Source organism: Cuculus canorus, chromosome 11 (genome assembly GCF_017976375.1).
Source record: "Cuculus canorus isolate bCucCan1 chromosome 11, bCucCan1.pri, whole genome shotgun sequence".
Taxonomy (NCBI): domain Eukaryota; kingdom Metazoa; phylum Chordata; class Aves; order Cuculiformes; family Cuculidae; genus Cuculus; species Cuculus canorus.
This window is the reverse complement of record NC_071411.1, coordinates 15,241,315-15,262,102: the sequence shown is the minus strand read 5'-3', so window position 1 is coordinate 15,262,102 and position 20,788 is coordinate 15,241,315. Positions and strand designations below refer to the sequence as shown.

The 20,788-nt window shown below is 46.0% G+C and overlaps 1 protein-coding gene across 1 annotated transcript in view; it reads right to left on the bottom strand.

Annotated features, from left to right (window-relative positions):
• FRMD4B (FERM domain containing 4B) overlaps positions 1 to 19,031 on the bottom strand; it is an 86,632-nt gene extending 67,601 nt beyond the window's left edge. Inside the window, exon 1 of the mRNA XM_054076812.1 lies at positions 18,694 to 19,031. Coding sequence (XP_053932787.1) covers positions 18,694 to 18,855 — 162 coding nt within the window. The 5' untranslated portion in view covers positions 18,856 to 19,031. The remainder of the gene's footprint in view (positions 1 to 18,693) is intronic.
• Positions 19,032 to 20,788: the final 1,757 nt, after the last annotated feature.

Genomic DNA, 20,788 nt, shown 5'->3' with positions numbered 1-20,788 from the left:
TTATTTATGGGAAAACATAAGGACACAAACTTGAAAGCCTGATTTACAGATATACATACAGATAATGTCCAGGTACCTGAATCTCCAGGAAACTTGTCTCAGAAGAAACACAGCTGTTTCCCAGAGTACTCAGTTTCCCAGAGTGTCTCAGTCAAGACATTGCAGAAGATGCTAGAGCGCTTGGCAAGAAAGCACCACAAAATGCCGTTACTGTGACAAACCTGTCAGCTCCAACATGCACACCCAGAGCTCTACATGGCCATGGGCTTGTGTCACCCACATGCTCTGTTGCATGGCGAGACACAAAGGCAACATCCCAAGCTGATATTTCAAAGGAGAGGGTTTCTGAAGCCCTTTCTACTTGCTGCTTGCAGCCCTCTGCCCCCCCTAGCCCACGCATGCACCCCTGAGGGCTCCATCCCTGCTAAGATGCTTTCTCCACCTGGGCTGAGAGGCACAACATAGATACTCACTGTGTGGCACCACAGCCCAGTCAAGGAACGCAAAACTTCCAAGCTGACTACCAGCTTTGCATTTGGAACGCTCCAAACCCTAAACAAAGCAGTTTTAGCTAGGATAGTCCAAACATCAGCCCTAATGCTTCCCTTGCAAGCCCAGGGCTTCAGTGACCAGCATTCTGTTTTCTGCAGCTGTGCAAGAGCTCACTCCAAGCATCCCCACCCCATTCTTGATGGGGCAAAGTGCACTTCACTTCGCTTACTCATACTTACAAACACAATCAGAAGCAAAAGACTCCCTATTAACTATCACAGACCAACACCAGCCCACCCTGCATCAGGAATGTCGCCCACCAGAGAGGTCATCTCCAGGAGACAACTCCCTCCTCACATGGAGCTGCCCCATTGTGCAGACAGAGCTGCTCTATACAAGACAGTACTCACTTTTTCCAAGTCTCATTCATACAGGAGGCAGAGCTGAAAGTTTCAGAGGCTATTGCTGCCGCAAGACCACCTCACAAACTTTGGAGTATCAATGACCTTCCACCGGCCCTATATTGTCCCAGTGCAATGACACAGAGATGCAACGCTGCTTCAGTGCAGCAACGCCACATGATCCAGCACAGTCACAGATGTCAATGGTCTGGTCCCCTCCTCTTGCCTGAAGAAAAGCTGGCGAGCTTCGTGAAGAGGACTTCACCACCATAGTATCGCTAGATACATAAAGGATTTTGGCCATGGAAAAATGCCTCCAGCTCAGCAGCCAGAGACCCTGAGCTCTTGGAGCTGAAGCAGTAAAGGATTTGTTTTTAACCCCCTCAATGAGACCCGCATGATTTCTTTCCCTGCAGCACATTTGCTCACAGGCCCGTTTCCTCACGCTCTGGGAAGAGACTCATACTTGGCTCTCCATCTCTCAGGGTGCTGAGCTCCTCAAAGACCCAGCACCCTGGGGAGCCCCTTGCGGATACATTTTCTTTCATCTTTTATTCAGTACGCCTTGCTAATCTGAACAATATAGCTGATTTTCTATGTAGTTGAACCAATCCATCATGAGCTAAGCACAGCTGGCTGGCTCAATTAAGAGGTGGCGTGAGCAGTCTTGAGATATATATACACATCTGTTTTCAGCTTATTCTCATTGATTTTACATTGTCTATACAAATAAACAATTCCGCTATATTTTTGCAACATGCCCCCAAGTTAGTCTTTTTTGCAGTTAGCTTTAAAAGCCTGCTAATATGTAAGTTATTATCCAGTAAAAGAGGTATCACCATAAAATTCATGAAGTATCCCTGTATCTCATCTCACTCCCAACAGGAAATTAACAGAGTGACATAGTGCACAGACCCATTTTTCACAAAACCGTACTGAGATCCAGGATTCTTATTGTTTCCCCAAAGTCACTCATTTGTTTTGCACACAAGTAAGCAATAAAATCTCAAACACACAGGAGAACGAAAAGGAGACAAACACTGTCAGATGTGAAAATACAGTAATATAAAAATATCGCAGCCCTCCTAACTTACAGGCAGGTACTGGCTGTGGGTTTTTAGCAGGAACCTCATTTACCCAGATCTTCAGTAAAAAATGCAGACAATGGAAAAGAAACACAATTCTCAGAACCTCTATGTGTGGAGATCAAACCATAGGGTGAGACTGTGATTCTATGTAGCAGGTTAACATGTTCAGAAAGGTTTCATATAGCCAAAAAAAATAAATCTTCATTATTTCTCCGCTTCACTTGTGACACAAAAGTTCTGTACCTAAAATCATCGAAAAATCCCAAAACATGAGTCCTTTAAAAAAAAAAAAAGAACCAGCAATATTAAAAACTCCTACTACTTGGCTTCCCCGTGACATCCTGAGCCTGAATGTTTATTTGGGAAAACAAAACATATACAGGATATTTATGCTATTTCTCTTGAGCAGAAACATCCTCCCTGTTCGAAGCTGGTTGTTACATACAATATTTTTAGACATCCACGTGTGTCATCCAGTTAGGAAAAAATAAGAAAAACAAAACAGTTATTAGACAGGGTGTAAACAGGAAACCTCAAAAAAACTTAAGCCAAAAAAAAAAAGAAAAGCTGATAGAATAACTTATCTCCTGAACTGTAACTTATCAATGGGAAATCACGAAGGGTTTGGGTCGGAAGCAAACCTGAATGTGTTGCACTCCCTCCAGACCAGATTTCAACCCCCAGAACTGGGCAAATTACAGAGACATCACTCGGCATGGCTGACCTTTTAAGCCTTTTTTTGTTTTAAGAAGGTCTGGAGTCTTTGCTACTAGAGAGTCTAAAAAAAATCACCCCAAACACAACAACTCTGTGGCCAGAGAAGATTGTACATAAGACGCACATAATTTTGAGACATAATTTGGAACTGTTTCTACCACTGAAACGCTTGGAGGTCTGTGCGTGCAGCCCAGCTGCTCTCATTTGGGATGTGCCACGGTTTGGGCTTCAGGACGCACTTCTGGCACAACGACATCGCTGCCCAGGGATAGAAAGGCTGAGCCAGGCTCCTGCATCCATGTAAATATACATTGCTGTAAGCTTCACCCTCTCCCCCACCCAGTAAGGCTTCAGATCTCTAATAGCCCAAACTCCACATGAAATCTATTGGAAGTAGCAAACCTCTTCCCTTCCTCCCAAGACAACCCCCTTTCGCCCAGGTATGGCTGATATGGAGCACCCTCGGGGGCTGCGCCTGGAAAACACCCAAATGTGACACCAGGAATTTGGTCCCAGCTGTGCAGAACTGTGCATGTTACTTCCATAACCTCCTTGCAAGGCAACCACGTGAAATTAAATTTCAATGCCAGGTGAGCAAGCTCCAGAAGAGATTTTACAAGTACAAAAATTCTGCACTGATTTTCACTAAATAAATGGCCAAACAAAGCCTTTAACCTGCTGTTTTAAATGCAAGAACTTGGGCTGCAGTGCATCATTATAAATGGATTGTACAGACTGCATCGTTTTTTTTCCTGAAACAAGCACACAGTGGCTCAAGTAATCACAGCACTGTAGAAAATTATATGGATAACAAAAAAAAAGGAGCAATAGTTCCCACTTGCTTACAAGATGCACACGGTTGGTTCAGAAATGCTGTCCCTTTGCCACACCAACACAGCCCCCACAAAGCCTGCAGCACGGAGCCCCCAAAATCCTGCCTTCTTGCTTTCAACCAGTGACTCCAAGGCAGCAGCACTGCTTTGCAAGTGTAAGAGCCTGGAGAATCAGCCTTGCACTTAAGAGAATTTCATCCCTACCTGAGCTGCAGTTAACCAGCTATAAAGCATCACCAGTAATTTCCTGTAAGGGTTGGTTGTTTTATTCTTTTCCCAAGCCTCTCTTCCGTAACTCGTAAGCCTGTGAGATATTTCAAAGCTTAAGATTGAAGCCCCTACACTGACCTCAGATTTTCATCAGCATTTCGGTCCCCCCCCCCTTCCTTCCTGAAGGCATTTAGGATCAGATCCTCAGCTGCCTCAGATCAGCGTTGCTTCATTGACTTTGATACAACTGGCTGGCTTACGTCTGGCCTGTAAACGTGCACGGACTGATAAAGATATGAAATAAGATGCAAGAATGTTTTGCAATATGGAGCTGCCCTAAGTAGGCACATCTCAGGAAAATAAAAGCCTTTGCCTGTCCTTCTGGAAGGAAGGGGCCTGCATAGAGCCGAAGGGGAAAAAGGAAAAAAAGTTATAATCCTTGGAATGACCTCAGAGTTTCCGAGTGTGTCTGTTGGGAGAGCAAAGCATCATAGTGTTCCAACACTGAAAATTGCTCAGAGCTTTAAAGAATAAGCAGAAAAATAACAAACAAGAGTTTGGTTTTATACCAGCATTTCTATGGAAACTTTTTAAAGGATCCACACAGGTCTCCAAAAATGCCTTGATGGACACTTCATGTCAGCCTGTTTGCAGTCCACAGGTCCTCCCCAACCCAGTAAAAGTCCCCATCACAGACTGTCCCATGGTGGGAAGTGCTCAGGGGGAAACAGATAGGTGGGGGTTGGAAATGCTCCACCATCCCATCAGTGAAGATTTGGGGAAGGGAAACATTCTCCTATTGCACTGCCACATCACATCCCTCTAAACATCTCTCCATCACCTCCTTTGCCAGCAAGGGGTGCAGTACAAAAAGCCCCAAGTGATGCCTCATCTGCACGGTCACACTCTCCTTAACGTCTTCTGGACTCACTGATACCTCCTGCAAAACACAAAGGTTTGGCTCTCTATTCTAAAACTCGGGTTTCCCCCCCTCCCCGGTCTCTGCACACACCAGCCCGGCACACCAGCGAGTTCCCTGCTGCAGTGCTGCAGCCTAGCTCATGAAGGCACTATAAAACTTGACATAACCCCTTTGAAGGCAGTGGCTGAGCTTCCACCAGCTTTACAGGGGGCAAACTACGTCTCCAGACATACTGCCTCTCCTTCTTAATCTTCAAGTCATAAAGAAACCCTTGGCTGAAGTCCTGGCTCCAATGTAGTCAATGACTTTTGCCATTAACTTTAATGGGGCCAATATTTTGCCTTAAATCATTTGTTTTCTTGCTATTAACGTTAACAGAAGCCAGTATCTGCTTAATGTTAAACAGTCAGTGATGCACTGAAGTGGCTGGCTGCATTTCTCGCCCTCTGTGCTATGGCAAGCCACTTTGTAGGATCCATCTCACCTCGCCAGGGTGACTCCAAGCGCCAGCCCCATCCTTCCCAAGGACTGCAGAGCCCACCCTGGCTCTGCGCGCTTTCATCCCAAGGCTCATGGGATATTTACCCACAGCAATTGCAAGAACTGTACAGAGCCACTCCCGACCTCAGGGTGTCCCCATGCTTTTCTCAGGAGCAGCCAGGCATGGACAGGCACACGAAGACCAGACTGAATACGAAATGTACAGAAATAATGTTTTAAGATGAGACAGGCTGGAGAAAATTTACTTATAAGCACAAGCTGGTACCAACGACCCTTTGATGATGCTTTCCATGGAAAAGTTGGCTCTTCTTAAGTTTGGCAAAGAGTTAAGAAACGAAACATGCTGCCTGGAAGGGGTGGAGTGAGAGGCTCTCTGGGTTGTATGGCACCTTCCTAAAATAGCCACATGAACTGGAGATACAATGAAAAAAACTGGCTCCTGCAGAGTATCAACTCACTTCTATGTACACCACACCAGCTGAGCCACTAAAAAAATCTGGCAAAGCAACAGCCCAAGCGCTTTCCCTCAGCGCTTTCACAGGCATTGTGGCTTTTCAGGGCCAAGTGCCATCTCTTCCCATGCGATTCTCCTTTTCCCACATTTATTCTATGACTTCTCATTGCAAGAGATTCTTTCACTTGCTTTATTGATAGCTTGCTAATTTGTACAAGACGACAGGCACAGCCTCCTGGGGTCACCGAATCCCACTCACTGATGCACGACACTGGGTTCTAAATCTCATCCTCCTCTCCCTAAAATGCTCTAAATATAATGCTCAGAAATAATGACGAGCACGCTGCAATAAAAAAAAAACAACCACCCCCAAAACCAGTGATAAAATGAAAATCCTGAGAACAAATTAATTCAATCTTCCGCCAAATGATAAATACAGTATCTCAGCCACAAGATAAAGCCCTTTGCCAAGAGCAAAATATAAACAGGGGAGATACTGCTTTTTGGTCTCTACCAGGAGGTTGCAAGGTAAAAAGCTAACCCCCTCTTTTCCCCACAAGGCAGTTTCGCAGTGTGGCTGTCTTTTCTGACGCTATCGATGGTGGCTTCATGTACTCACTGCTGCTCTCTCCCACACTGGGGTGGCAGAGGGTGTTCACCCATGCACAGCCTGTGCGCCCGCAGGTGAATGAGCATTCCACAAGTGTGCAGGCAGAGTTGCTTCCCACGGCGAGAGGCAGAGGGATGTGCTGCTGCAAAAGAGCCTTTGCTGACTCAGCTGCCCCCCCAGTTTTCATCTGACAAGCAGCATCCAAGATAGCATCTCGCCTCTGCTGTCACTGCCAAAGGCCATGGGATCCTGACAGCAGTGTTATCAGTTGACAACGAGTCCCTCTGACAGAGGGGGAGAGGTTGGCCATCTTCTTGAAGGAACAGCATCTGTATTCTCCTTATATTAAATAACGGTATATCACACTCAAAACCGAAGTGATTCTCAAATTGTTCACTTCATTCCATGGGTGCTGATGTTACCATTCCTACCACTTTGCATTATATTTAAAATAACAACAAGAAAAGAATAGACAGGCAACTCTACAGCTAATCCTAAAAATCAGGAAAATTAATAGGAAACAATCAGTGCAAATCTGCCACAACTATCAAGTCAATGAAATACTTCATCCAACATCTGCTTTCCTTGGCAGAACACAGCTAACAAATTAGTGTCTGGTGGAAACACGCTTATCTCTGACAGCACTGAGGCACTGTAGTTAGGTCATTACTGTGCACATGCCCACGGTGATATTTTGTTCCAGTGCAATCTCCTGGGAACTAGGGGTGGAGGGGGGAGATCCTGTGGGACCAGAGAGCTTTCCCAACACTACCAAACAGACCAAATGCAGTGTTGATCCCAAAAGGAGCACTGGGAGGAGGCAGCAGCATCCAGTGCCCTTGAACAAGGGGTACCCACCGTGGGGCAAACAACCTGTTCTGGCCTTTGGTCCTCAGCACAAAGTTGGAGGCAAATCAGTTAAGCTCCTGCTTCTTTGCTTAAGTCGCTACAACAGGAGTCACAAGAGATACTCTGTGAAGAGCTCCTGGTAACTTCCCTTGTCTTTTATTCCACCTTAGAAGCCACTCCTGACCTGCTTGAAACAAACTCAGCCACCCCTGTTACATGAATAGTCACAGAAGACTAAAAAACCCCTTTAGCAAGGGGTTTCCCACCCCCAGAGACTCGCACCCCACCCCCTTGATGACTCTTTGATTCTCTCCAGCCCTGAAATTCTCCATCTCTTTGACAGCTTCTCACAGGCCACTCTGATGCCCTCCACTGCCCTTCTTGCCTCTCCATCACCTCCCTGCTCACCGCTGGGTTGGGTTTTGGAGGGAAGCCACAAGACAGAGGTGGATCAAGCCCTGACCAAGCACCTGCCATCCTCTCCAGGCAGCACCACATCTTCTGAAGGTATCTTGTATCTCTTCCTGCCCTTCCCCATTGGGGTCCTTTCACCAAGTTCATCCCCTATCCTGTCCCCAGGACTTTTCCAGCTGCTCTCATGCTTGGCAGCAGCCCCTGAGGAAACCCAGACACCAGCATTAAACAGACATTAGGTAAGCAGACGATGAAAAACAATTTAAAAAAAGAAAGGGCTATATCACAAATCTATCTGAATTCCCTTTAACTTCTGTAATTCTTTAAAAAATACAAAGAGCAAGCAAATAAACCAAGCAAAGCCTGAAATCCCAAGATCTTTGGGAAAAGTCAAAATAGCGGGTATTGGTTGCAACAGGCGCTGAGCAGTCTTTCCGCAGCAAGGAGCCAATCTGCCCAGCCGCGAGTGCCTGGCAGCCAGCACCTTGCCAAGCACTTGGGAGGGGAGTTAATGGATTTGGACTGTTCCATACTTCACTTTTAAAGCAAAACAAGCACCTCAGATCAAAGGCTCTTTCTCAACAGCCGTTAACGAGCTCCATGTGCACTGCTGCATCTTCAATGCCAACCTCTTCAAGACTGTTTTTTTTTTTTTTGGGCAAGAGTGATGGGGACTTTACTGATGAGACATTTAATAGATGCTGAAAGAGGCTACTGTACCAGGCACTGGCTGCCTTTTCTCAGGACTCATGAATCTGTGCTTTGTTTGGTATAAATCATATCTCAGAGCAGCCTATAAGGGTAATCTCTGAAAATGTAGTTTCTCCACAGTCAGAAATTACAGTCCTGCTCTCCAGCTGCAGCAAAGTTCCCAGAATCAAGCGTACATATAGCACTTTGCTAAGGCAGCTCTTAAAACAAAGGCAGGAAAAAGCAGCTGTAAATGCTGGGAGTAAACAAAACAGTCCCTTATCTCCACAACGGAGTGCAAGAGATGCAAAGAAATTTTTATAGACTGATGTCTCTCAGGGCAAAGCAATGAATAAGCAAAAAGTTTTCAGCCTGCACTCCGACGTACCCCAAAGCAAACTCACTTTGCTCCATGCTGCTTTCTGGCTGCCTGCTGTCCTGCACTCGCAGCTCCGAGGTGTGCATGGTATTTAATTGGGGCACAATGTAATAGCACTAAACAATATTATCTGTCCCTGATAAGCATCAGAAATCAAAAACACGGCCTCTTACCTCCAAGTTACATGCCCTGCTGGTTTAAAAGGACTGGAGAAACCCAAGAAGTACTCAACAGCGTGCATGTACTAAGCCTTCATGTTTGCTGTGCATTCAAGCCAGGGGAAAAAGGGAGGCACGATCCCAGACTTCTTCCGTTGCCATATAATCTCAAGGAAATAACCTTCACATTTGTTGCTTTGATTACAGATTCAGAAACAAAAGCCCTTCCAGTATGAGTCAGGGGACACAAGAGGCTGAAATGTGATTGTTAAAAATGAAGGCAAGCTGAGAGAGCATTACAATTACTACTTTTTCCTTTGTAATATTAACCCCTTTATTATGAAACCGAAGCAAGTAAAAAACCAGCAGTTACAAACCAAAAGCACAGCACAGGATGTCAGCCCTGGGCAGTGACACCTCGCGGTGAGAACGTGGGGCCCCGCCACCCTCCCTGTGCTGCGACAGGCACGCAAAGACCCCTGCCAACAGCTCTGTGCTTGTTGGGAGCTGCCATCACCCCTCCGGCTCTTCTTCCCTGCATATCCCTGCCCAGGAGATAGAAGGGGCCTCCGTGCTAAAACCTGGCATAGCACTAAAACTTCCAGTCACCTCCACTTGACCATTCAACCCCTGGGATTGCGATACTAGCCCTGCGGCAGCAGGAATGCTTAGTTACCAGTAAGAAGATATTTGGGTAAATGAAGATAACCAGAGCTGGTCATCTCAGCACGCCTGCCCTAATTTCATATGTTCACATCTCTACAGGTCCTGGCTGTGACAAGTACCCTCAGGTACAGCATCTCACTGGATTTCCCTGGCTCCTTTCCAAAAACCACTTTGGTGCACTGTCTCTGATGTGAGCTACCATACATCAGAGAGGGAACCAGGAGTGTGGACAGAATTTACACCCTTGGCTATCAATCTGAATTTGTTCTCGGGTCAGGGCTGGTCTCCAGGAGTGTAGTTTGCTCCTGGTAGAGATGCAGAAGTAAAGCATCTACCTGCTGCTCCCTTTGCAGGATTGGTTTTTTTAGGCAAAATATCAAGTTATACATAAAAGGACATACAGCTCCACTCCCTGATTTCTCCTGCTCTGCTGCATCAACCTAGAAGGTTTCACTCATCTGGGCTTTGATACATCAATCCTAATTGTGTCAGGAGGGGCACGGGTATCACAACAACACAAAAATTGAGCTCCCCTCCAAAAGAAACATCAGATAACACTATAACATTGCTTTCACCTAAAATAGAATATACAGAATGGAGGCTGTAACATCCAGATCTTAAATTTACACACGCAGTTACTTCAAAATCAAGCCTTTTCCTCCTTCACAAGCACAGCTCAGCATTATTAATCTCCTTTTATGTGATGCGAGTACAGCAAGCTCTTCAATCCCACCACTGACTCACATCCTCTGGCTGCATAAATTATGGTAAGAAGACTGATACCAAGGGAACAACACAGCCCAGGACCAACATGGGCTGGAAGATGCAGGCCAGGGGGGGAATATCATGAAACACTAGTAGAACAGGGAGGAGCTCTGGACCTGCACCAAGACCACATCTCCTGGGAGCAACGACTTCTTCCCTTTAGCTGGATGTTCTCCTTCGATTTATGCTCCCAACTGAGCACTCACTGTACACAGAGAAGACAAACCATGAAGACTTTTCCACTGCAATCCAAGGATCTATTTTAATAGAAAAATTAAATTCAACACTTAGAACAAACCAACTTGCTTTTATCAGAATGGAGAGCAAGAATCTTAGGGTCAAACTTTTCAAAGCAACACCTGATCAGAGACACATGGTTGGTTCCCGCTTCTTAAACGTACCAAGTCCTGTTGTCCAGCTAAACTCCCCTGAACAGGAGACTCCATGTACTGAGCATTTGAGGCCAACAACAGGCTCCAGGAAGCCGCAGAGCACAGTATAAAGCCAAAGCCTTACCAACGCTGCTAGGAAGAGAAGCAGGGCTTCCAGGTCCACACGACCAGACATATAAGAATCCTGCTGCCCTCGCCTGGGGCTGCCTCCAGAAACTACCATCCATCCAGACACCTCCATGAGGCAACTCATGCCAGCTACTCCAAACACCTGGAAGACAGTGAGGTGCTAGAGGTATCTTGCCCTCCTTGTTTAATGCAGAGGAAGTAGCTTTGATCAAACACCCACATTTTAATTAGCTACAGACGAAGTTGCATGCGTTTCTTCCCTGCCCCCAAGTTACTTTATAAAACTTTATAAAAGCTAACATTCTTACAGTTATGAGACTACAAAAGCGCTCCACACAATGCTCAATGCTCAAGGTTTCATGAAAAAAAATATAAGCTGGCCCTGCATCAGGCAGGAGGATGCCAGGTCAGGCCCAGCCAGCTGGTCCAGACTGCACCAGCAACCTAAGGGACAGCAGCAAAACAGTTTTAGAAGAGTATTTCAGACTAACAAAATTGCATTTGTCTCCAAAACACAGACTCCAAAGCCTCAAAATAAGATGGAAAATAGACAGTGAGTCATATTTTCGTTAGAGAAATGATGTGAAGGTTACCTGGGTGGTGCCAACTTCTGCCCTGCTGGGATAACCACAGGGACAGGAATAGCTGGAGGAGGGGAAGAGTGCAGCTCCTTGGAGGAAAATCTGAGTTTAAAAGAAATCTAGCCTGCCCATGAAAGGTTCCAGCAGGGGGAAGCTGTTGGACCAGCAAGAGTTGAGTAGGAGAGAGTCTCTGCAACTCAGAGGCTACCAGGAGAAGAGCTCCAAGCTGGGGTTAGCAGATGGCAGCTCTGCAACTCCTCGGAAAAGGGTGTGGAGCCCTACAGCAAATACAACACACTCCAGCCTCTCTGAATAAGGTGAACAGATGCAATGTACTTGAAACTAGAGAGGAATTACTTGCTTCCACTTGCACTACAGCTTAGCAAACCCCAACCTGAATGCCTGCTAAGGGCACCTGCCAACCAGATTCCCAATGGGCTTCAACGACACCAACATACTTGCTCTCCCAAAACAACCGTGGCAGCCAGACATATCCAGTCTGGCATTAGCCAGACAACTCTACGCTCAGCATGATGGTGACCTCTTCACCTAAGACAGCCACCTTTCCAGAAAGATTGTTTCCCCTCTTTTTTTCCTATCTACCACTTCAGTTTTTCTCTCCTATTGCACTTCTGCTGCCTTTTTTTTCCCCCCTACCTGCTTGTTTTCTCACACTTTCTTGCAAGTTTGTGCTCCTTTTGGAGTACTGCAGGTTCTGACACACACCTGAAGGGGGTCAGAAAGACTATTTTTATTCCCTGGTCCCTTCCCTCTTTCCTTGCTTGCACAGCAGGTACATTTCATGCTATGTAATCCTTGTGCTGCCCCCTCCTGCTCTTCCAGCTTCTTCAGTCCTCCCATCCTCCAGTCCTTTGCCTCACTTGTCCACACACAAGCCAGTAACCCGCCTGCATGAGACACCAACAAGCATGCTCCTCTCCATGCTGCACCCTAGAAAACACTGGACCACAGAAAGGTAAAACCAGGATGCTCACAAAACACCAGATAATTAGCAGTGCCACGTGGTATAACTGTGTGCAGTAACTTCTCCATCAGCACTCCCAGCTCTGCTGGCACCGCACACTGATGGCAAACAAGGTGAACACGAGGGCATCCATCACTGGGACAGCACCTATTTCACATCACCTAGAAAATCAACCATAGAAACACAGTCTTCAATCTCATGTTGATTGGACTGTCAATGGCTCTTAATGGCTAAATAGCAACACATTCAGGTTATTTTCAGGACTGTGATCACTCTTATTCTTCTCACCTCTCCTTCCCCAGCATCAAGGGTTGATGCATGTTTAAATGAATGACAGACCAATTAGCGGGCAAAAGCGTACATGCGTATTTGTGTGTGGGAGGGTATTTAAGCTAATATATTCCTGTGCTGATAGCTTTATCCTCTTTACAGTCTCTGAGAATGAACTGGCCTCCATCTGTACAGAAGATTAGTAGAACCGCTAATCACTAATTATGACTCAGAGGTTTTAAGAGCAATGCAGACTGTGCAAGGGTGGCCTGATTTTCAGAAAATGAGGAGACAAAGATAGCGTGGTGTTATTTTAAGCATACAGACAGTCCATCCAAGATGGCAAAGAACTGCAGTGACAGCACAAGCAAAAGGAATGACAGAAAGTTAAACACTCAGAAAAGCAAAAAAAAATGAAGTATGGAAAAACCAGCATGGGCCTAAAACTCTTAATTTGCTTTTTCATAAGCCTCTTGTCCAGTCAAAGTAAGTTGCCCTGCCTCTCTGCACAAGACTGAAATGGAGATTTACCCAGGCAAGTGCATTCAGTGGTACCTTTGTAGAGGAGTCTGCTTCTGAAAAGTGGCGCCAGCGACATTTGAAATCTAACGTATTTTGTGAACTGCGTCAGATAAAAATAATATTTATACAGGCTAAAGCAGTTAGTGAATAGAAGGCACTGTTTGAAACTGGCACTGCAACACCCTGAAGGAAATGAAGTGAAGTTCACAGTCTGGTTGTGAAGTTTGTCTGCTAGGAAAGAGGGAGGTGCAGTACAAAAATTGTGTTTCCGTTTGAATAAACTCTCTCTAACAGAAAACACTATATCATGAGCTCAAATGGAAATATGTCTGGCAGAGAGCTTTGGAAAGCTGCTGTTGGAAGCATGTAAAACCCAGTTTAACTCTAAGTTGTCAGGAGGCAGTGCCTGGAGCCGGCCCTTGTTCTTGGCTCTGCAAGAGGCTCCCCCAAAGCCCCAGCCCCAGGGAAGGCTCCAATGTGCCATGTTTGGACATGACAGGAGTTTCAAGCAAAGCCAAAGCTCTGCAGGTGATGTACGAGCAGTGTCACAGCATTAGATCAGATCCCTTCAAAGAGGAAAAAAAGCTAGATGAAAGCAGTCATACTAAAGCTTTTCCAAAGCAACTGGTAATTCCCAATGCCCAAGTTTAAATCTTTGAAGGCGCACACACTCAGCATCCTCAAAAGTCTTCAAGCTCCCTTTGGAAAGCCTTAACCCATAAGGACTCCTGAGATGCTTCCTTTGCGCATGGCTCCTGGGATCTCTCCGGTGTGGCGGAAGGAAAGCTCTGCCCTGACAATGCAGCTTTCCCTCTTCATGCTTCCTCTCACTGCTCCAGCACTGCTTTTCGTCATTATGCAAAGACAAAGAAAAAGGCATCTCCAACTCTGTTGTCAGCATTTTCTGTAATAAAAACTTAAGGTGTGCCAGCAGAGGAAACATGGTCCTCGCTATCCAAACCAACTACGTTAGCACCATAGGAAACAGACGTCAACTGCTTCCTCCATCTCTCCTCCACCCCAGCTACGTATGGGATAGGCTTATGTACAAAGCTTATTTATTGCGCTTTGTCAGCTAAGTTTTTTCACTTCACACAGAGGAAATGACCTTTCAGAGGCTAAAAAGCACTTTGTCCAAAAAAACCCCGCATGAATTTTATTTACACCTTTACACCAGAGATTGTTAGCCCAATTACCAGTGTAAATGAATAGCTTAATCACAGAGATGCTCCCATTCCTGGTTTCATGTCCAGCAGATATTAATCACAATGCGTCATCATATTCTGCAGGGAGATTGGGGACAGTCTGCCTGGTTTCTCTTATCTACTTTGCATTGAGCAGACTGACCAACGTGCACTTCAAACCTAACACTAATTCATTCACTTGACCAGTTTTTAATTTATACAAGTTAGTTGCATTATCAAATAGACTTCGATGTGATGTTTCTTTTGTGCTTAAAGCACAGATGCTAATAAGGAATCACTGTGCTGTGGGATGTAGAGGTGAAGGGGAAGACATGCACCAGAATATGGTAGCATCGACATTGCAATGAAAGACAGACCAGTGGTAACGTAACTAAACATGGGATAGGTGTTGATCCTGAAAGTTTTTGGCTTTGCCACTGCTTATTAACTCATTTCTATAAAAATGTCACTTTCCATTTTACTGCTTTATAATTAAATCTAAGACAGATGGCCTATAAAACCAGAATGGGGAGAGCTTTGCCAAAAGCTTTGTTTTGGAAGAGTATCGGTACACCCAGAAGTGCCGCTTTGTCCCACTGTGGGCATCAGGAAGGGATCTGGAAAGAGTCCCTAAAGCCAAGCTGGCAGGCCACACCACTACATGCCAGATCTCCACCACAAAATAAATCCTCATGCCCGTTCCTCATAGGAAATAGGCACTTTTGCTCAAAGGCTTCTACTCAGAATTCTCACTTAGGATTTCTTCCAAGCCCTAATACCCCCAACAACGCATATTGACCTGCTGCAGTCAGAAAGATTTGTGTCAGGTCTCCCACCAGCTGCCTCTGCAAGTCTCTTTTCTAGACTAGGCATTCAGATGCTCTCCGTCATGGACAAGACAATGTTCCCTGGCACGCAATCCAAGCACTGAAAGGATAAATTCACATACTGTACAACCTTCCTGCTGTGGCATGGGTTCAGAGGTTATTTTAGAGCGAAGTGTGACACCCCATCAGCCCGAGGGCTCGTAAGGTCCTCCGAATTAATGGACTCTAGACAAACAGGACATCACTTCTTTGGCAGATGAGACAGATGATGGCAAACAGCCTGGTGCAGAGACCAGCTTGAGGAAGTGCCCGAGTCTGGTTTGCTGGGCTGGGGCTGAAATCTCTGCACTGGGTGAAACAACAGCCGTAAGACCTTGGATGGCATTTCCTACACACACATGCTAGAAACAAGAAGGCTAAAGAGAAGGTGACTGACAAAGCCTGGTTTGTTCTTGCTGGGTTTTTTTGGGTTTTTTTTTTTTTTTTGTACTTAAAGCTGCTAAGGCAGGTGAAGGCTTTGTACTAGCAGAGAGGATTTCAGCTTCCCCAGGCCAGACAGTTTTACCCACATGACAATCTCTGTACCTGCTGACTTCAAAATGCGTAGGTGAGAGCCCTGCACAGAAGCATGAAGGCATTAACAGCTTCTCTGTGCTGGGAATCAAGCTCAGGTCTCCCATGAGGCTAGCATGTATTTTATTAAAAAAAAACAAACAAACAAACCCAAAACTACATATAAAAAATTTTTTAAAAAACCCAAAAAGTTACCAGCCCAAGGAGGAGGAATCCTACTGGGTTTCATTTTACCACAAGTATGTATTGATGATAAAAAAAAAGACCTGCTAACAGTGTCCAACTCTTACCCAAAATAGCCACTGACCCACAAAACAATGTAAACCCCACATATGGGCCAAAGCGAACCAAAGCCTCCAGGGCTGACCAGCAGCACAAGTGCCTGTCACCTTATCCTTCCCTTCACATCCCCTGCACGTAGCTCAGTGAGAAGGTTCTGACTTGTTTCCTGATTTGTTACACCACGCACAGCCCAGGGAGTTCTTATAGGGGGGGGAAATGTGTATGTTTAGTCCGAAGAGCCTTTATATACAACCCATGGTATTTTTCACATCTGGAATACAGATGTGAAAGAGTTAGAGACATTAACATTCTTGATGAAGCCAAGGTGGGAAAGGACTTCATTAGGCACCTATTCAGGTGCTGATATTAGTAAGAACGCAAGGCAGAAAGGTGCTTTCATCTGGTTGCACTAATTACTGGACTTCCAACAAAAACTTGAGAAGACAAATAAGATCCTTGGAAGATAGGAGAGTGGTGTTATATTCACTTTACAAATTTGCCCAGGATAACAAAAGATTTATGGTAGCAATGAGACAGAAAACCTCATGTCCAAGATTAGAGCCTAATGCCATAGACACTGCAACATCCATCTCTGCCCACAAACAACCCTGTGGGAGCTCTGCACTACAGGTCCCACTCCTATATTGCTCCTCTGAGCCTGAGGTGAACAAAAGTAACACAGCATGGCTCAGTGTACGTTTCTGTATGGAGGGGTCACCCTATTTATCCCTAGATGTTTCCATAGCCTGAAGTGTTTAAAAAAAAAAAAGGAAGAAAAAACCCAGTTTGGTTCAGCCTCTTACAGGGGTTCAAGACCCAAACAGACCGGTGACACAATGCTGTGTGCTCAGTCCTGTGCCCACTGGATTCAGTCAGGATACCGCCAGTGGTTTTAACAGCAGAGCACAGATCTTAACACAAAAAACAACATGTTATGCAACCCAAGGAAGAGTTGCAGAGCATTCTTTCAGCCATTTCTCTTCAATTATCACTAGGAAGTTCCTGACATTAAATTGCGAGAGTTGCCTTGGTTCTGTCCAGTTTCATCTCCCAGAAGTGACACGGCACAATCCAGCCCTTGGAGTGGTAAGCATGGAGCAACAGGTAACTATTTCCCCAGCGCTCCGGCTGTGCTCTCTGCGTGGCTGTAACAAGGCGTAGGCTAGAGAGGAGGGGGCATTCTCCATCCACCTCCTGGCACACACGCCACCTGGACAGACCAATTGCCCCTTTTTACCCATTTTCACATCCCCATGTTGCGATACAGGCACAAGGTAAGTGATGCTTTTCATAAAAAGGACAAGACGGATCAATCCACCAACAGCCTCTCTAGCACAGAGTAAATTTGGCCAGAGATACAGGCACGCTTTGTTTTGGAAAAAAACTCTTTTCACTTTGAGCCAACCATCAGAGAAGAGCAGCTGAACAGGCTGAATACAGCTGTTGTCAGAGCCAGTCCTTACTGCACCATTATTCCAGCCCTGGAGGGATGGAGTTTGCCTCCACAGGGACACAGCAGGGAATGAAGGCTGTCCAAGCTCCACACTTCATGCAAACAGACTCCAAAAACATTACCCATACAACACAAGTGTAGCTGGATTTTATTTGTAGAGAAAGAAGACAGCCCACATTTCATCAGGTGAGTAAAGGTGGCAGCAATGATACCTATACTCTTGTATTCTCTAACTATACACAATCCACGTTGCTCATGTGACACACATGTCATATCACAAAGTTTTTTTCACTTGTACAAGATGCCAAAGCGCATTCAGGCACTTGGAAGAACTTCTGTCACCATAAAGCCGTTCTCCCATTCCTGGGCATACCTTAAAGCTAAATAGCAACAGATCCCTCTGGGATTAAACAAGCACAGATGTCCTTTTGGCATGACTTTCCCATGGAAGTTATATCCTGATGGTTCTGGAGAGCTGTTTGCTACAAGCTGTATCATCCTCTGTATTGCAACACACCAGGGAGAGGGAAGAATCAGCTTTGGAATATCCGACATAATCTAGCAAACACTCACACTGACACTGTGACCAGGCACACATCACAAGTTTACACGCGAGACAAAAATAAATACAGACATACCAAAATAAATAACTGCCAGCAAAAACAGACTCCAAAAAGAATGACACCACCCTAACTGCAACTGGATACCACAGTAGCTGACAGTACGGTGCTGTGGTTTTTGCCTGCAGGAAGGGGAGCCTCCCAATTATTGTTTCATAACTTATTGCAGCCCCCCCCAAGCATCAATCTCTGGGCAATGCAAAATACTATCACATTACAGTCTGCCACTATTCAGTGACACAAACACAGGCAGCAGAAAAAGCTACAGCCAGTCTCTCCCACGGCAGCATTGTGCCCCGAGGACTCGAGGGCAGCACTGGCTGAGAGCTGAGCTCTATCTCCCAAACCCCAAGTGCAGGGATGAGGCTGTGATACAGGGTCAGTCACCTGCTGAAACACCTGTAGATAAACTGGCTGATAACACACATAGAACACAGAAAATACCTCCCTCCCAAACCCTGAATTTAAGGCAGATGCAAAGTGCTGGCTGCTTGAAAGCAGTATGGCACATCAGCTCAGACCCCAGTTATAAACCCACAGAGCATCTTCACAGCAGGGCTGTGGGATCTGGGGCTCCGGCTCCATGCTCTTCACCTCGCCCTGTCCCAGCTGCCTCACCCAGGCTAGGCACGCTGAGGCATCCGACAGGTGAGTGCACGCGTGTCCATCAGGTGTCACAATGCTTTTCTTAACAAAATTTGGGGCAATTAGGGGGGAAGACTTTACCTGGTAGACATCCCGGAGGCCACACCATGCTCTCAGGGCTTGCCGGCAAGCCCTCAGCCGGGCAGCGTACCACCTCCTCAGCGCTGCCACTGTCACCGTCCAGACGAAGCGGCTCCCGCTGAACAGCAGATCCTCCACACCACACATGAACACCGAAGCCATGAGCTGCTCGGCTGGCAAAACAAAATCCCTATCCCGGCTGGCTCCTAGTGGCTCTCACTCCCTCGTTCAGACGCCTGGCATGACGGCAGCCCGGCTTTATACGGCGGGTAGAGGACAGGGGTGTTGCACAGAGCCAGGGTCAAGCCTTAAAACAAACTCCTCTTTCACAGCGCTTCCTGGGCAGATTCCCAGGCATGCCCCAGCCAACGGCGCCTGAAGCCGAGCCAGTGGCTGCAGTAGCTCAGCCCCACCAGCAGCTCACACAGCAGCCTTGTCCTTCTTAGCAGATTATATAAATCTCCGTTAAGCTTCAGTAGCTACCACTATGTTTTCTAATTAAATTTTAACCCTTTTGCCATATGCCCTGACAACAACCCCATTTAGATGCTGGAGGAACCTGGTCACCACTGCTAATCGCCGCTGCACTTCAGTAAGCGGAGCAGGCGCTTCACACACTGCCATACAGGGCACAAAGCAGTCATCATTTCCTTCCATCTGACCCCGTGCTCAAATTATACACTAAAAATCCTATATTTAAAAAGCACCTCTGGGGGACAGCAAGGGGAAGCAAGGAAAAAAAATGGGGGGGGGGAGCAGAATACTCTGGTAGAAATAAACTCACTAACTTCTCTTCCAGCTTGGATCGCAGCAGGTGCTCACAGCACAGAGCCATCTCCCTGCTCCCTGCCTCCGACTTGCTTGTTGCATCGTATCAGTTAAACACTCAACACCTGCTAAAGAGGCAGTTTTGCTCTACACAAACTAACATAACTTGCTGCATGAGAAAAACAAAGCTGCTTATGCTCGCTGAGCTCTTCACAAACAGCCCACAGCAAATAAACACTGAAATAATAGCCCACAGGAGACTCCAGCCTTGCCTCAATCCGATCGCGAGTTTAAAATTAAGCAGCACCTTGCCCTTATGGGGCTTAAGCTATTAATGCTACCAAGCTGCACCTTTCATTTGTGAGCTCTTTCCTATTAAAAGCTAAGGGAGGGTGGAAGCGAAAGGACAATTGACCTTTAAGACCTCCTTCAAAGGATTTGACATTTCCTAAGCTTTTTGGGACAGAAGCTGCACGGAGCCCCACATGCCACCATCAGCACCCTGCTGAAGAAACTACTCAAAGAGCAAATTTTTAGTTAAAACCATCATCAAGACGGACCTGTAAAAGTAAGCTCTCTTCTGCAATGAAATGAATGAAAAGGGGTCAGAAACAGCTTGCATAAAGGCTGCAAAATCCCATGGCATTGCCTGTAAAGAGCCTCTCCCTGTCCCAAATGCTCTTCGTGGGAGGAAGACACCTTGCACACTTGTAGCACAGTGTAAATATTTACAAAACCCATTTCATTCTACATGAATCAACGCTCTTCATATTTCAAGAGCTTATGCTCACGCACAGCGAGCTCCCGTGTCACAGGCAGGATGATATGATTCTGCAGACAGGTGACCGCCTGGTTTAGACAGGCTTTGAACCTATGTGTCTCCAAGCATTGCAATTTTTGCTTTTATGCATAATGAAGCAAAAGAAGCTTTGCTCCTTGTGGTGCTGGTATGTATTGGCTATGCTGCTGCCAGGGAGTTTAAATCTCTGCGCCTTGCTTGCACATGGTGAAAATGACTGTATTTCAAATGTTATCAGAAGCTGTTACAAAGTGAGCCATTGCAGAGCGAGAGATGGCTTGCTGTAACAAAAGGCACGTAAAGACTTGGGCTCTACATTGAAATTCAGCATCCATATACCCATTCCATGATTTTTATTGCCCCTCTGAACGCTGCCTTAGGGCCTGTAGCCACAAGGAAATCTTCCTCCTCCTCCAACATTGCCCATCATCACTGTTCTGTGTTTATAGGACTTAAAAATCAACACGTACAAAACTGAGAAAGTTTCCATCTTCCACTGGGAGTGAGCAGTGACAGAGTAGTGTCTAC